This window comes from Oncorhynchus kisutch, linkage group LG12 (genome assembly GCF_002021735.2).
Source record: "Oncorhynchus kisutch isolate 150728-3 linkage group LG12, Okis_V2, whole genome shotgun sequence".
Taxonomy (NCBI): Eukaryota; Metazoa; Chordata; class Actinopteri; order Salmoniformes; family Salmonidae; genus Oncorhynchus; species Oncorhynchus kisutch.
Genome location: NC_034185.2, coordinates 8,404,769 through 8,422,810, shown reverse-complemented (window position 1 = coordinate 8,422,810; position 18,042 = coordinate 8,404,769). Strand labels below are relative to the sequence as shown.

Below are 18,042 nucleotides of genomic sequence, written 5' to 3'. Positions count from 1 at the left end.
AGAACAAACATAGATGCATTGGGTCCAGAACGGAGTGGTCATGTGACCCGCTAATAAGGACATAGATACATCTCAGAGGGTCCAGAACGGAGTGGTCATGTGACCCGCTAATAAGGACATAGATACATCTCAGAGGGTCCAGAACGGTGTGGTCATGTGACCCGCTAATAAGGACATAGATACATCTCAGAGGGTCCAGAACGGAGTGGTCATGTGACCCGCTAATAAGGACATAGATACATCTCAGAGGGTCCAGAACGGAGTGGTCATGTGACCCGCTAATAAGGACATAGATACATCTCAGAGGGTCCAGAACAGAGTGGTCATGTGACCCGCTAATAAGGACATAGATACATCTCAGAGGGTCCAGAACGGAGTGGTCATGTGACCCGCTAATAAGGACATAGATGCATTGGGTCCAGAACGGAGTGGTCATGTGACCCGCTAATAAGGACATAGATGCATTGGGTCCAGAACGGAGTGGTCATGTGACCCGCTAATAAGGACATAGATACATCTCAGAGGGTCCAGAACGGAGTGGTCATGTGACCCGCTAATAAGGACATAGATACATCTCAGAGGGTCCAGAACGGAGTGGTCATGTGACCCGCTAATAAGGACATAGATACATCTCAGAGGGTCCAGAACGGTGTGGTCATGTGACCCGCTAATAAGGACATAGATGCATTGGGTCCAGAACGGAGTGGTCATGTGACCCGCTAATAAGGACATAGATACATCTCAGAGGGTCCAGAACGGAGTGGTCATGTGACCCGCTAATAAGGACATAGATACATCTCAGAGGGTCCAGAACGGAGTGGTCATGTGACCCGCTAATAAGGACATAGATACATCTCAGAGGGTCCAGAACGGAGTGGTCATGTGACCCGCTAATAAGGACATAGATACATCTCAGAGGGTCCAGAACGGAGTGGTCATGTGACCCGCTAATAAGGACATAGATACATCTCAGAGGGTCCAGAACAGAGTGGTCATGTGACCCGCTAATAAGGACATAGATACATCTCAGAGGGTCCAGAACGGAGTGGTCATGTGACCCGCTAATAAGGACATAGATACATCTCAGAGGGTCCAGAACGGTGTGGTCATGTGACCCGCTAATAAGGACATAGATACATCTCAGAGGGTCCAGAACGGAGTGGTCATGTGACCCGCTAATAAGGACATAGATACATCTCAGAGGGTCCAGAACAGAGTGGTCATGTGACCCGCTAATAAGGACATAGATACATCTCAGAGGGTCCAGAACAGAGTGGTCATGTGACCCGCTAATAAGGACATAGATACATCTCAGAGGGTCCAGAACAGAGTGGTCATGTGACCCGCTAATAAGGACATAGATACATCTCAGAGGGTCCAGAACGGAGTGGTCATGTGACCCGCTAATAAGGACATAGATACATCTCAGAGGGTCCAGAACAGAGTGGTCATGTGACCCGCTAATAAGGACATAGATACATCTCAGAGGGTCCAGAACAGAGTGGTCATGTGACCCGCTAATAAGGACATAGATACATCTCAGAGGGTCCAGAACAGAGTGGTCATGTGACCCGCTAATAAGGACATAGATACATCTCAGAGGGTCCAGAACAGAGCAGCACTTAGATGAACGCGGAGGGAAGGCGCCTCAGTAACATTCATGTCAGTCTCTCCTGGCTCAGAGTTGAGGAGAGATTGACTGCATCACTATTGTGGTCATTGTGCGAGGTGTTGAAGGTACCGAACTGTCTGTTCAAGCAGTTGGTAACACAGTTCAGACACTCATCTGTACAACACAAGACATGCAACCAGAGGTCTCTTCACAGTTCACACTCATCTGTACAACACAAGACATGCAACCAGAGGTCTCTTCACAGTTCAGACACTCATCTGTACAACACAAGACATGCAACCAGAGATCTCTTCACAGTTCAGACACTCATCTGTACAACACAAGACATGCAACCAGAGGTCTCTTCACAGTTCAGACACTCATGTGTACAACACAAGACATGCAACCAGAGGTCTCTTCACCGTTCCGTCTCCACGTTCCAGAACAGTATTAAATATCGCCATGACTACATGAAACTCTCTGCCACCCCCAGGTAACGCGAGCTAGAAATAAATCCATATTTTAAAAAGCAGATAAAAGACCTTACTGACACAAAGGGGACTGTGAAGACCCAGACATTTTTAAATACACTGCTCAAAAAAAATAAAGGGAACACTTAAACAACACAATGTAACTCCAAGTCAATCACACTTCTGTGAAATCAAACTGTCCACTTAGGAAGCAACACTGATTGACAATAAATGCCACATGCTGTTGTGCAAATGGAATAGACAACAGGTGGAAATTATAGGCAATTAGCAAGACACCCCCAATAAAGGAGTGGTTTTGCAGGTGGTGACCACAGACCACTTCTCAGTTCCTATGCTTCCTGGCTGACGTTTTGGTCACTTTTGAATGCTGGCGGTGATTTCACTCTAGTGGTAGCATGAGACGGAGTCTACAACCCACACAAGTGGCTCAGGTAGTGCAGCTCATCCAGGATGGCACATCAATGTGAGCTGTGGCAAGAAGGTTTGCTGTGTCTGTCAGCGTAGTGTCCAGAGCATGGAGGCGCTACCAGGAGATAGGCCAGTACATCAGGAGACGTGGAGGAGGCCATAGGAGGGCAACAACCCAGCAGCAAGACCGCTACCTCCGCCTTTGTGCAAGGAGGAGCAGGAGGAGCACTGCCAGAGCCCTGCAAAATGACCTCCAGCAGGCCACAAATGTGCATGTGTCTGCTCAAACGGTCAGAAACAGACTCCATGAGGGTGGTATGAGGGCCCGACGTCCACAGGTGGGGGTTGTGCTTACAGCCCAACACCGTGCAGGACGTTTGGCATTTGCCAAAGATTGGCAAATTCGCCACTGGCGCCCTGTGCTCTTCACAGATGAAAGCAGGTTCACACTGAGCACATGTGACAGTCTGGAGACGCCGTGGAGAACGTTCTGCTGCCTGCAACATCCTCCAGCAGGGTCAGTCAAGGTGTGGGGTTGCATTTCTTTGGGGGGCCGCACAGCCCTCCATGTGCTCGCCAGAGGTAGCCTGACTGCCATTAGGTCCCGAGATGAGTTCCTCAGACCCCTTTTGAGACCATATGCTGGTGCGGTTGGCCCTGGGTTCCTCCTAATGCAAGACAATGCTAGACCTCATGTGGCTGGAGTGTGTCAGCAGTTCCTGCAAGAGGAAGGCATTGATGCTATAGAGACTGGCCCGCCCGTTCCCCAGACCTGAATCCAATTGAGCACATCTGGGACATCATGTCTCGCTCCATCCACCAACGCCACGTTGCACAGACTGTCCAGGAGTTGGCGGATGCTTTAGTCCAGGTCTGGGAGGAGATCCCTCAGGAGACCATCCGCCACCTCATCAGGAGCATGCCCAGGCATTGTATGGAGGTCATACAGGCACGTGGAGGCCACACACACTACTGAGCCTCATTTTGACTTGTTTTAAGGACATTACATCAAAGTTGGATCAGCCTGTAGTGTGGTTTTCCACTTTAATTTTGAGTGTGACTCCAAATCCAGACCTCCATGGGTTGATACATTTGATTTCCATTGATAGTTTTTGCGTGATTTTGTTGTCAGCACATTCAACTATGTAAAGAAAAAAGTATTTAATAAGAATATTTCATTCATTCAGATCTAGGATGTGTTATTTTAGTGTTCCCTTTATTTTTTTGAGCAGTGTATATATTGTATTGTAATTGGTACTGAACAAGTAACAACATGAATTGGTACATGAGGCAGAAGTCACGCAGTGCGACCAATTCATGTTACTTCTACAGTGTAAATTATTAGACCTAGACATTGTGTGTGTACTGATATGTTGGCTCTGTGACGTTTAAAAAAAAAAAAATGTATTTCAGTCCTCGATTTAATAATGTTCTGTACTATGTGTTGTGGCATGTTTCACGTGGACCCCAGGAAGAGTAGCTGATACTTTTACAGCGGCTAAATAGGGATCCTAAAAAAAAATACAAAATTGCCCTGCCAATGTTGTTCTTGTCAAACTGTTTTGAAATGATTTTTCCAAATTGTAGGTATATTATACAGTCATACTGGTATAGATAATTTGTTGTATTACTTGTGAGGCACAGCTGACAGTGAGCATAATAAATTGCTTTTTTTTAAAGCGGACTGATGGCCTGGATCTGATGGTCAGTCTGGGGGGGAGGAGGGAGCAACAGTGAGGCCAACTCGCCCTCCTCCCTCCCTCTGCTGCGAAACGGGGGGGGGGCAACTCGCCCTCCTCCCTCCCTCTGCTGCGAAACAGGGGGGGGCGGAGGGAGGAGCAGCAGTGAGGCCAACTCGCCCTCCCTCCCTCCCTCTGCTGCTAAACGGGGCGGGGGGGGGGCACAGTCTTCCAGCCGATGCCGAAACGTAAGTCGCACTGCGTGACATCTGCCTCGTGTACCAATCCGTGTTGTTACTTACAGAAAGTGAAGTCGATATTAAAGAGCCACGAATAACAACACCAGCTTATTGAAACATGCGTTTTATGGCTTTATAAAACTGATGAATAAAGATGTGTTGTACAACAACTTCACATGAACTCATAAAAACAGCAGCTCCTAGCTGTATTCCTTGAGTGTCTCTCTAGTCGTTGTTTTTAAAAGGTTTGAAATCTCACATTATCATCTTTGCCGTGCGTTTAAGGCTTCTTTTTTGGCTCGAGAAAGATCACCGTTTCTGCAGTTATCTGATTGGCCAGCGGGAGGCCTGTAGATGCACTTGATTTGCTCTCTTACCGGATAGGCAGGCTTTTACCTTCAGACGTATGAAGTGGTTCGAACACTTTGTGTCTTCCTGGCGCTGATGAATCAAGTGCACCTACCATCAACAGCGCCAAACAAATCAAAAAAATTGGAACGCAGGGGCTTTATCGTTGTTGTTTTAACAGAAATGTTTGGTGATCGACCAGATTCTACTCATTAACATATGAAATTGTTTTAAGATTGTCACAGCAAGGATCATTTAGCTATTTGATTTGGAATTCTACGACGCCTTAATTAAGTTATCAAAAAATATTTAAAAAACGTATTTGATTAAACATTCAAATTTGGTCTGACTGCTATTAGCCCATAGAAACGCATTGATTAACAGATTGACTACATGGAACATAAGGTTGACAGATTGACTACATGGAACATAACCCCCCAAGAGTTGGTAGACCAAACCATTCAGGGAGGGGGGCGATGGGGAGGGATGGGGGAGAGTTGGTAGACCAAACCATTCAGGGAGGGGGGCGATGGGGGAGAGTTGGTAGACCAAACCATTCAGGGAGGGGGGCGATGGGGAGGGATGGGGGAGAGTTGGTAGACCAAACCGTTCGGAGAGAGGGGGATGGGGATGGGAGAGAGTTGGTAGACCAAACCGTTCGGAGAGAGGGGGATGGGGATGGGAGAGAATTGGTAGACCAAACCATTCGACAAACTCCCTCTAGCTCGGCCACCTGACGAACCCCCCTCTAGCTCGGCCACCTGACGAACCCCCCTCTAGCTCGGCCACCTGACGAACCCCCCTCTAGCTCGGCCACCTGACGAACCCCCCTCTAGCTCGGCCACCTGACGAACCCCCCTCTAGCTCGGCCACCAGACAAACCCCCCTCTAGCTCGGCCACCAGACGAACCCCCCTCTAGCTCGGCCACCAGACAAACCCCCCTCTCGCTCGGCCACCAGACAAACCCCCCTCTAGCTCGGCCACCAGACAAACCCCCCTCTAGCTCGGCCACCAGACAAACCCCCCTCTAGCTCGGCCACCTGACGAACCCCCCTCTAGCTCGGCCACCTGACGAACCCCCCTCTAGCTCGACCACCTTTCACCACAGATGCGGAATGGCGAAATGGGCAGATGCAGTGGATGGAGATGCAGTCCATGTGTCTCTTGTTTAAATGGACAGATTTAATTTATTATGTTAATTTGGATTTCCACGGGGCTGCAGAAATTGTTGTTGAAGGGTTATTTGATGGACAATGTGCTGTTGACTATTCTTGAAGCAAGGTAAACCATAGCCATGGAGCGTAACGTAAAACAGACAGGTCCAAGGTAATCTCTATAGTATTATAAAGGACGTGTAACACGCTAGGCTAGTCATGTATATCCAGAGGTTTCTCTCTCTCTCTACTTCCTCTTTCCTTCTAACTTTTCCCATCAGCTAATAGCACGTGTAAGTGTCAACACGTCCTAAGAGAGACACACACACACACGAGAAAGGGAGGCACTCAACAGGGTTGACCGATTTGTTCGCTAAGAAAATGTCAGTGAACCAGGTCAGTGATTTGGGGTAATTTAGTTATCAGAGTAACTTAAAGGTTGTGGCTGTAAAACTCATTCAGTCTCTAACACCACAGCTCTGTCTCTAGTCCTGATAACACCACAGCTCTGGCTCTAGTCCTGATAACACCACAGCTCTGGCTCTAGTCCTGATAACACCACAGCTCTGTCTCTAGTCCCGATAACACCACAGCTCTGGCTCTAGTCCCGATAACACCACAGCTCTGGCTCTAGTCCCGATAACACCACAGCTCTGTCTCTAGTCCTGATAACACCACAGCTCTGTCTCTAGTCCTGATAACACCACAGCTCTGTCTCTAGTCCTGATAACACCACAGCTCTGTCTCTAGTCCTGATAACACTACAGCTCTGTCTCTAGTCCTGATAACACCACAGCTCTGGCTCTAGTCCCGATAACACCACAAGGATGGGAGAGAGGAGGAGGGAGGGAGGGGTGAGAGGGGGAGGGATGGGTTGTGAGTGAGGGAGGGATGGGTTGTGAGTGAGGGAGGGATGGGTTGAGGGGGAGGGATGGGTTGAGGGGGAGGGGGAGGGAGGGATGGGTTGAGGGGGAGGGAGGGGTTGAGGGGGAGGGAGGAATGGGTTGAGGGGGAGGGAGGGATGGGTTGAGGGGGAGGGAGGGAGGGGTTGAGGGGGAGGGATGGGTTGAGGGGGAGGGAGGGATGGGTTGAGGGGGAGGGAGGGATGGGTTGTGAGTGAGGGAGGGATGGGTTGTGAGTGAGGGAGGGATGGGTTGAGGGGGAGGGATGGGTTGTGAGTGAGTGAGGGAGGGATGGGTTGAGGGGGAGGGATGGGTTGTGAGTGAGTGAGGGAGGGATGGGTTGAGGGGGAGGGAGGGATGGGTTGAGGGGGAGGGAGGGAGGGGTTGAGGGGGAGGGAGGGGTTGAGGGAGGGGTTGAGGGGGAGGGATGGGTTGAGGGGGAGGGAGGGGTTGAGGGAGGGGTTGAGGGGGAGGGAGGGATGGGTTGAGGGGGAGGGAGGGATGGGTTGAGGGGGAGGGAGGGAGGGGTTGAGGGGGAGGGAGGGAGGGGTTGAGGGGGAGGGAGGGAGGGGTTGAGGGAGGGGTTGAGGGAGGGGTTGAGGGGGAGGGAGGGAGGGGTTGAGGGGGAGGGAGGGGTTGAGGGAGGGGGAGGGAGGGGTTGAGGGAGGGGGAGGGATGGGTTGAGGGGGAGGGAGGGGTTGAGGGAGGGGGAGGGAGGGGTTGAGGGGGAGGGAGGGGTTGAGGGAGGGGTTGAGGGGGAGGGATGGGTTGAGGGGGAGGGAGGGAGGGGTTGAGGGGGAGGGAGGGAGGGGTTGAGGGGGAGGGAGGGGTTGAGGGGGAGGGAGGGAGGGGTTGAGGGAGGGGGAGGGAGGGGTTGAGGGGGAGGGAGGGAGGGGTTGAGGGGGAGGGAGGGGTTGAGGGAGGGGGAGGGAGGGGTTGAGGGAGGGGGAGGGAGGGGTTGAGGGGGAGGGAGGGAGGGGTTGAGGGGGAGGGAGGGAGGGGTTGAGGGGGAGGGAGGGGTTGAGGGAGGGGTTGAGGGGGAGGGAGGGGTTGAGGGAGGGGTTGAGGGGGAGGGATGGGTTGAGGGGGAGGGAGGGGTTGAGGGAGGGGGAGGGAGGGGTTGAGAGGGATGGGTTGAGGGGGAGGGAGGGAGGGGTTGAGGGAGGGGGAGGGAGCGGTTGAGGGGGAGGGAGGGGTTGAGGGGGAGGGAGGGAGGGGTTGAGGGGGAGGGAGGGAGGGGTTGAGGGGGAGGGAGGGAGGGGTTGAGGGAGGGGGAGGGAGGGAGGGGTTGAGGGAGGGGGAGGGAGGGAGGGGTTGAGAGGGATGGGTTGAGGGGGAGGGAGGGATGGGTTGAGGGGGGAGGGAGGGAGGGGTTGAGGGGGAGGAGGAGGGGTTGAGGGGGAGGGAGGGTTGAGGAGGGTTGAGGGGGAGGGAGGGATGGGTTGAGGGGGAGGGAGGGAGGGGTTGAGGGGGAGGGAGGGAGGGGTTGAGGGAGGGGGAGGGAGGGGTTGAGGGAGGGGAGGGAGGGATGGGTTGAGGGGGAGGGAGGGAGGGGTTGAGGGGGAGGGAGGGAGGGGTTGAGGGGGAGGGAGGGGTTGAGGGGGAGGGAGGGGTTGAGGGAGGGGGAGACCTTGTTTGACATGTGATTGTTATTGATAATGTATTATATATTAATCATGTGATTGTTATTGATCATGTATTATATCCTAGCAGTGTGTCAGTATTTACCCATCATGCATTCATGTCGTAAACGTCTCTCTCTCTCTTCGCCTGCTTAGCGTGGCGGTCACTCGTTCTCGTGACGTCCCGTCCTTCGGCCCTCCCATCCCAGAGGACGTGTCCTTCCCAAAGTCCTCCGTGTTCCGGGACTTCCTCTTGGCCAAGATCATCAACGCTGAGAACGCCGCCCACAAATCGCACAAGTTTCGCGCCATGGCGACACGGACACGTCAGGAGTACCTCAGAGACCTGGCAGAGCGCCACACCACGTCGACCCCCATCGACCCGTCCGGGAAATTCCCCTTCATCTCATTGGCCCACAAGAGGAAGGAGAAGAGTCGTCCGTACGCGGGGGCGGAGCTTCGGAGCCTCGGCGCCGTCACGTGGGCGGTCCACGCCGAGGATCATGGGGCGGGAGGAGAGCTCGAAGCACTACTGGCTATCTCCAACGACTTCCTCATCCTATTGGATCAGGAGGCCAAGGCCGTGGTGTTTAACTGTGCTACTAAGGACGTGATTGGCTGGACGCTGGGGAGTCCCGCCTCCATGAGGATCTTCTATGAGAGAGGGGAGAGTGTGTCTCTGAGGTCTGTCAGTAACAACACAGAGGACTTCAGAGAGGTGGTGAAACGACTGGAGGTGAGGACACACGCACACACACACACACACACACGCACACACACAGGCGCACACACACGCACACACACGCACACATACGCACACAGGCACACACACACATACACAGGCACACACACACACACACACATACACAGGCACACACACACACACTACATTCCAGTGTCTTCTATTGTTTCAGTCAGAAGTTGTTGTGGTCTAGTCTGTGTACTGATGATGTGATTTTATGACTACTTATCTAGTGAAGGGTCGTTAAAATCTCTGGCAGACTGGAGTTACATCCCAAATGGAGCCCTATTCCCTATATAGTGCACTACTTTAGACCAGAGCCCTATTCCCTATAAAGTGCACTACTTTAGACCAGAGCCCTATTCCCTGTGTAGTGCACTACTTTAGACCAGAGCCCTATTCCCTATATAGTGCACTACTATAGACTAGAGCCCTATTCCCTGTGTAGTGCACTACTTTAGACCAGAGCCCTATTCCCTATATAGTGCACTACTATAGACCAGAGCCCTATTCCCTATATAGTGCACTACTATAGACCAGAGCCCTATTCCCTATATAGTGGTACTACTATAGACCAGAGCCCTATTCCCTATATAGTGGTACTACTATAGACCAGAGCCCTATTCCCTATATAGTGCACTACTTTAGACCAGAGCCCTATTCCCTATATAGTGCACTACTATAGACTAGAGCCCTATTCCCTATATAGTGCACTACTATAGACTAGAGCCCTATTCCCTATATAGTGCACTACTATAGACCAGAGCCCTATTCCCTATATAGTGGTACTACTATAGACCAGAGCCCTATTCCCTATGTAGTGCACTACTATAGACCAGAGCCCTATTCCCTATATAGTGCACTACTATAGACCAGAGCCCTATTCCCTGTGTAGTGAACGACTAGTGACCAGAGCCCTATTCCCTATATAGTGGTACTACTATAGACCAGAGCCCTATTCCCTATATAGTGGTACTACTATAGACCAGAGCCCTATTCCCTATATAGTGGTACTACTATAGATCAGAGCCCTATTCCCTATATAGTGGTACTACTATAGACCAGAGCCCTATTCCCTATATAGTGGTACTACTATAGACCAGAGCCCTATTCCCTATGTAGTGCACTACTATAGACCAGAGCCCTATTCCCTATATAGTGCACTACTATAGACCAGAGCCCTATTCCCTGTGTAGTGAACGACTAGTGACCAGAGCCCTATTCCCTATATAGTGGTACTACTATAGATCAGAGCCCTATTCCCTATATAGTGGTACTACTATAGATCAGAGCCCTATTCCCTATATAGTGGTACTACTATAGACCAGAGCCCTATTCCCTATATAGTGTACTACTATAGACCAGAGCCCTATTCCCTATATAGTGGTACTACTATAGACCAGAGCCCTATTCCCTATTTAGTGCACTACTATAGACCAGAGCCCTATTCCCTATATAGTGGTACTACTATAGATCAGAGCCCTATTCTCTATATAGTGGTACTACTATAGACCAGAGCCCTATTCCCTATATAGTGGTACTACTATAGACCAGAGCCCTATTCCCTATATAGTGCACTACTTTAGACCAGAGCCCTATGTGTCCTGGTCAAAAGTAGTGCCCTATATATGGAATAGTGTGCTATTTGGGATGCATACTTGGTTATAATTGCCTTGGGTGATGGTTCTAAACTGTTACCATGGCAACGTGCGAGGTAAAACATATCGTTATGTAATCAGCATCATCAGCTGGTTCTGAAAGACTTCTTCTGTTTCCTCCAACCCACTCAATGGTGTGATACACACCTACACACACACACACACACCTACACACACACACCTACACACACACACACACACACACACCTACACACACACCTACACACACACACACACCTACACACACACACACACACCTACACACACACACCTACACACACACACCTACACGCACACCTACACACACCTACACACACCTACACACACCCCTACACACACACATACCTACACACATACCTACACACACACATACCTACACACATACACACACACCCCTACACACACACACACACACCCCTACGCACATACCTACACACATACACACCTACACACATACACACACACACACACACACACACATACCTACACGCACGTACACACACACACACACATACCTACACACACACATACCTACACGCACGCACACACACACACACCCACACACACATCCACACACATCCACACACACACCTCCACACAGTGTCTGTTGCGTGTTAGTAGATGCGTTCAAGAAGAGGGAAACGCAGATGCTCACGAATGCTTTCACGGGGCTTTCACGGGGCTTTCACGAATGCTTTCACAGGGCTTTCACGAATGCTTTCACAGCGCTTTCACGGGGCTTTCACGGGGCTTTCACGAATGCTTTCACAGGGCTTTCACAGCGCTTTCACGGGGCTTTCACGGATGCTTTCACAGGGCTTTCACGAATGCTTTCACAGCGCTTTCACGAATGCTTTCACAGCGCTTTCACGGGGCTTTCACAGGGCTTTCACAGGGCTTTCACAGGGTTTTCACAGCGCTTTCACAGCGCTTTCACAGGGCTTTCACAGGGCTTTCACGAATGCTTTCACAGGGCTTTCACAGGGCTTTCACAAATGCTTTCACGAATGCTTTCACAGGGCTTTCACAGGGCTTTCACAGCACTTTCACAGCGCTTTCACAGGGCTTTCACGAATGCTTTCACAGGGCTTTCACAGGGCTTATACAGGGCTTTCACAGCGCTTTCACAGGGCTTTCACAGCGCTTTCACAGGGCTTTCACAGGGCTTTCACAGGGCTTTCAGACACAATGTTCAATAGAGTGTATCTGCTTTTTTCTGATGAATGTGTTGATGTTCAGTCAGTGCTGCCAACTTTGTGAGGGAGCAGGTGGAAGGAGACACACTCACCTCTCGTCTTCCTGCAAGTGGTCGAACACACAGACTGCAGAAAGCATTAAGAACCACTCTGTACTCCCTATCCGCCTCACAACAGTCCCTGTCCGCCTCACAACAGTCCCTGTCCGCCTCACAACAGTCCCTGTCCGCCTCACAACAGTCCCTGTCCGCCTCACAACAGTCCCTGTCCGCCTCACAACAGTCCCTGTCCGCCTCACAACAGTCCCTGTCCGCCTCACAACAGTCCCTGTCCGCCTCAGCCCAAAGAGTATTTTCAAAGCAGCTAGGTATGTCTACTGAATAACTTATTCATGAGAGAGAGAGGGAGAGAGAGAAAAATAGGATTTTCAAAGGAAATTAATTTTAGGTCACCATAGAATAACATAACGTTGTGTGTGGCCAGTCGTCTGTCACGGGGCCCTTAGCTAGCTGTATTTATAGTGCCAGTTCCTCTTTAGCTTAAGAGCCCTCATTCCTGTCCCCGACTAAAGAAAACCACACACACACACACACACTCCATTTCTACTGCACCCCCAGTCAGTGACCTGTCTGAAAACAGCAGAAGACCTTTTATGCATGCCGATACTAACGGACAAGTCTTGAATCACCTAATCAAATTCTGTTAGTCACACGAGCCGAATCCAACCAGGTGTTGACTTTACCCTGAAATGAAAACTTACAAGCCCTTAACCAACAATGCAGAGTTTAATTTTTAATCCCCCAAAAAATTACAAACAAAAACAAAAGTGGCCAGAAAATATTAACACAAAAAATTACAATATCGAGGCTTTGTATGAGGAGTACCAATACAGAGTCAATGTGCAGAAGTACAAGTATTTAATTGAATTGTGGTAATATGTACATGTAGGTCGGGGTAAAAGTGACTGGTCAATCAGGATAGATAATAAACAGAGTAGGAGCAGCTTATGTGAAGAGTGAAAGTGTGCCTATGTGTCATTATGTGTGTGTTTGTGAGAGTATATATTGTGTGTGTGTGTGTGTGTGTGTGTGTTGGAGTGTCACTATAGTGTGTTTGTGGGTAATAACAACTAAGATAAACAAGAACTAATCACTCTCTCCTCTCCCTTCCCCTCCCTACCTCCCCCTCCCACGATCTTCCCTCCCTCGATTCGCCCTCCCTCGATTCCCCCTCCCTCGATCCCCCCTCCCTCGATTCCCCCTCCCTCGATCACCCCTCCCTCGATCTTCCCTCCCTCGATCCCTCCCTCGGCCCCTCCCCCCTCGATCCCCCCCTCCCTCGGCCCCTCCCTCCTCCCTCGATCCCCTCCTCCCTCCCTCCCTCGATCCCCCCTCCCCCGGCCCCTCCCTCGAACCCTCCCTCGCTTTACCCTCCCTTGACCCCTCCCTCGTCCCCTCCCTCGCCCCCCCCTCCATCGACCCCTCCCTCCCTCGGCCCCTCCCTCGCTCCCCACCAGTACCTGACTAAGGGTTGTGAGACGTCTGAGATGACACTACGTCGTAACGGGCTGGGCCAGCTGGGTTTCCATGTCAACTACGAAGGCATCGTGGCAGAGGTGGAGTCATACGGGTACGCCTGGCAGGCGGGGCTGAGGCAGGGCAGCCGATTGGTCGAAATCTGCAAGGTACATTTAAACTTTCATTTATACTTGTAGATTTCATTGTGTGGATAATTCTTGTGTTTATTTTAATTACTCTGAAATTGTATCAAATGATTTGCTGCTATTGATACCATACAGTATATTATTGGTATGCCATGAAATGTCACCTTTTTAAAATGAAATATTCTGTCAAGGTTGCCGTGGCGACACTGACCCACGAACAGATGATAGACCTGCTGAGGACGTCGGTCACCGTCAGGGTAGTCATCATCCCGCCACACGAAGACGCTACCCCACGCAGGTGTGTGTGTGTTTGTCTAAGGGGTTGGCGTGTGTGATGTCAGTCACGGTCAGACTGGTGATTATGAGGTCATCATCATGTCAGCCGTGTGTGTGTGTGTGTGTAGACTTACCTGTGCTTCTAACCCCCTCTATTTTCCTCTCCCTCCCTCTCTTTCTCTCCCTCCCTCCCTCTTTCTCTCCCTCCCTCTTTCTCTCCCTCCCTCGCTTCCTCTCCCTCCCTCCCTCTCTTTCTCTCCCTTCCTCCCCCACACTCTCTTCCTTTCTCTCCCTTCCTCCCCCACGCTCTCTTCCTCCCCCACGCTCTCTTCCTCCCCCACGCTCTCTTCCTCCCCCACGCTCTCGTCCTCTCCCTCTCTCGTCCTCTCCCTCTCTCATCCTCTCTCGTCCTCTCCCTCTCTCGTCCTCTCTTCCTCTCCCTCTCTCTTCCTCTCCCTCTCTCATCCTCTCCCTCATTCTTCCTCTCGTCCTCTCCCTCTCTCGTCCTCTTCCTCTCCCTCTCTCTTCCTCTCTTTCTCTCCCTCCCTCGCTTCCTCTCCCTCCCTCTCTTTTTCTCCCCCACCCTCTCTTCCTCTCCCTCTCTCGTCCTCTCATCCTCTCCCTCTTTCTTCCTGTCTCCCTCTCTCTCCTCTCCTCTCCCTTCCTCTTGTCGTCTCTTCCTCTCTCCCTCTCTCTCTCTCTCTCTCTCTCTCTCTACAGAGGTTGCTCTGAGCTCTACCGTATGCCAGTGGTTGAGTATAAGGGGAGTGGTGAGAGTGGTTCGTTTGACTACAAGTTCCCGTTCCGCAGCAAAGACAACAAGTGGCAGAGAACCTCCAGTAGTCCCCAGCAGTCCCTGACGGCCTCCCCCCAGCCGCACACCCCCAACCGGGCCGTCAGCCTGGGGAGCTCTGGGGGGAAGACTCTGTCTGCTGAACGCCCAGAGAGAAACGCTGCTATACCACGCAGTGTTAGTAGTGATGGACGGCCGCTGGATACCAAGAGGTAGGGGAGAGGAGAAGGGGAGGGGAGGGAGGGAGGGAGGGAGGGGAGAGGAGAAGGGGAGGGAGAGGAGAAGGGGAGGGGAGGGAGGGAGGGGAGAGGAGAAGGGGAGGGAGAGGAGAAGGGGAGGGGAGGGAGGGAGGGGAGAGGAGAAGGAAGGGAAGGGGAGGGGAGAGGAGAAGGGGAGGGAGGGAGGGGACAGGAGGAGGGGAGGGAGGGGAGAGGAGAAGGGAGGGGAGAGGAGAAGGGGAGGGAGAGGAGAGGAGAAGGGAAGGGGAGAGGAGAAGGGAAGGGGAGAGGAGAAGGGAAGGGGAGGGGAGAGGAGAAGGGGAGGGGAGGGGAGAGGAGAAGAGGAGAGGAGAGGAGAGGAGAGGAGAGGAGAGGAGAGGAGAGGAGAGGAGAGGAGAGGAGAGGAGAGGAGAGGAGAGGAGAGGAGAGGAGAGGAGAGGAGAGAAGGGAGGAGAAGGAAGGGAAGGGAAGGGAAGGGGGGAGGAGAGGAGAAGGGGAGGGAGGGGACAGGAGGAGGGGAGAGGAGAAGGGGAGGGAGGGAGGGGAGAGGAGAAGGGGAGGGAGGGGAGAGGAGAAGGGGAGGGATGGGAGAGGAGAAGGGAGGGATGGGAGAGGAGAAGGGGAGGGAGGGGAGAGGAGAAGGGAAGGGGAGAGGAGAAGGGAAGGGGAGAGGAGAAGGGAAGGGAAGGGGAGGGGAGAGGAGAGGAGAGGAGAGGAGAGGAGGGGAGGGGAGGGGAGAGGAGAGGAGAGGAGGGAGGGGAGAAGGGGAGGGAGGGAGGGTAGAGGAGAAGGGGAGAGGAGGGAGTGAGGGGAGAGGAGAGGAGGAGGGGAGAGGGAGAGGGGAGGAGAGGAGAAGGGGGGAGGGAGGGAAGGAGGGGAGGGGAGAGGAGGATGAGTGTGTGGACTTGTGATTTCCGTCAAATAAAATATTGCTGCTTTGTTATCCTTAGATTGCTCCCTTGATGTCAATAAAGTTAGTTTGAATTTGGGAAGAGGGACAAGGTTGAGAGGATTAATGTCTTCTCTCTGTATCTCCTAATTGATTAACGTAATGCTTCTTCTTCTCTGGTAACCCCCCTCCAGAATGTCTCCGGGCAGTGAGAACTATGCCGTAACCTCCTCTCTGGCTCTGGGCCGTTCTCCTCACAACCGATCTTCCCCCTCCAACCTCTCCTGCTCCACTGACACCTCACAGCACTGGAGGACTCAGAAGTCTATGCCTGAGGGGTAAGAGATGGGGAGAGTGTTGGTCACCTGTAGCATGTTGAAAATAACCCTTTATGGAAGTGTTAAGGAAGTGGTTGGAAGGTGTTAACACCCGGCAACCACTTAACACCCGGCAACCACTTAACACCCCTTTTTTTTCTCTCTCTCTCTCTCTCTCGTTCTTATTTTTATTTTACCTTTATTTAACTAGACAAGTCGGTTAAGAACAAATTCTTATTTAAAATGACGGCCTAGGAAAAAGGCAAAAAATCTCCTGCGGGGACGGGGGGCCTGGATTAAATGTTAAAAAATAAATAACATAAATATAGGACAAAACACACATCCTGACAAGAGAGACAACACAACACTACATAAAGAGAGACAACACAACACTACATAAAGAGAGACCTAAAGACAACAACATAGCAAGGCAGCAACACAGGACAACACAACATGGTAGCAACACAACACTACATAAAGAGAGACCTAAAGACAACAACATAGCAAGGCAGCAACACATGACAACACAACACTACATAAAGAGAGACCTAAAGACAACAACATAGCAAGGCAGCAACACATGACAACACAACACTACATAAAGAGAGACCTAAAGACAACAACATAGCAAGGCAGCAACACATGACAACACAACACTACATAAAGAGAGACCTAAAGACAACAACATAGCAAGGCAGCAACACATGACAACACAACACTACATAAAGAGAGACCTAAAGACAACAACATAGCAAGGCAGCAACACATGACAACACAACACTACATAAAGAGAGACCTAAAGACAACAACATAGCAAGGCAGCAACACATGACAACACAACACTACATAAAGAGAGACCTAAAGACAACAACATAGCAAGGCAGCAACACATGACAACACAACACTACATAAAGAGAGACCTAAAGACAACAACATAGCAAGGCCGCAACACATGACAACACAACACTACATAAAGAGAGACCTAAAGACAACAACATAGCAAGGCCGCAACACATGACAACACAACACTACATAAAGAGAGACCTAAAGACAACAACATAGCAAGGCAGCAACACATGACAACACAACACTACATAAAGAGAGACCTAAAGACAACAACATAGCAAGGCAGCAACACATGACAACACAACACTACATAAAGAGAGACCTAAAGACAACAACATAGCAAGGCAGCAACACATGACAACACAACACTACATAAAGAGAGACCTAAAGACAACAACATAGCATGGCAGCAACACATGACAACACAACACTACATAAAGAGAGACCTAAAGACAACAACATAGCAAGGCAGCAACACATGACAACACAACACTACATAAAGAGAGACCTAAAGACAACAACATAGCAAGGCAGCAACACATGACAACACAACACTACATAAAGAGAGACCTAAAGACAACAACATAGCAAGGCAGCAACACATGACAACACAACACTACATAAAGAGAGACCTAAAGACAACAACATAGCAAGGCAGCAACACATGACAACACAACACTACATAAAGAGAGACCTAAAGACAACAACATAGCAAGGCAGCAACACATGACAACACAACACTACATAAAGAGAGACCTAAAGACAACAACATAGCAAGGCAGCAACACATGACAACACAACACTACATAAAGAGAGACCTAAAGACAACAACATAGCAAGGCCGCAACACATGACAACACAACATGGTAGCAACACAACATGACAACACAACACTACATAAAGAGAGACCTAAAGACAACAACATAGCAAGGCCGCAACACATGACAACACAACATGGTAGCAACACAACATGACAACACAACACTAC

The 18,042-nt window shown here is 50.8% G+C and overlaps 1 protein-coding gene across 1 annotated transcript in view; it reads left to right on the top strand.

Moving 5' to 3' along the window:
* sipa1l1 (signal-induced proliferation-associated 1 like 1) overlaps positions 1 to 18,042 on the top strand; it is a 225,962-nt gene that overhangs the window by 164,216 nt on the left and 43,704 nt on the right. Inside the window, exons 12-16 of the mRNA XM_031837956.1 lie at positions 8,613 to 9,192; positions 13,569 to 13,736; positions 13,907 to 14,013; positions 14,712 to 14,996; positions 16,086 to 16,229. Coding sequence (XP_031693816.1) covers positions 8,613 to 9,192; positions 13,569 to 13,736; positions 13,907 to 14,013; positions 14,712 to 14,996; positions 16,086 to 16,229 — 1,284 coding nt within the window. The remainder of the gene's footprint in view (positions 1 to 8,612; positions 9,193 to 13,568; positions 13,737 to 13,906; positions 14,014 to 14,711; positions 14,997 to 16,085; positions 16,230 to 18,042) is intronic.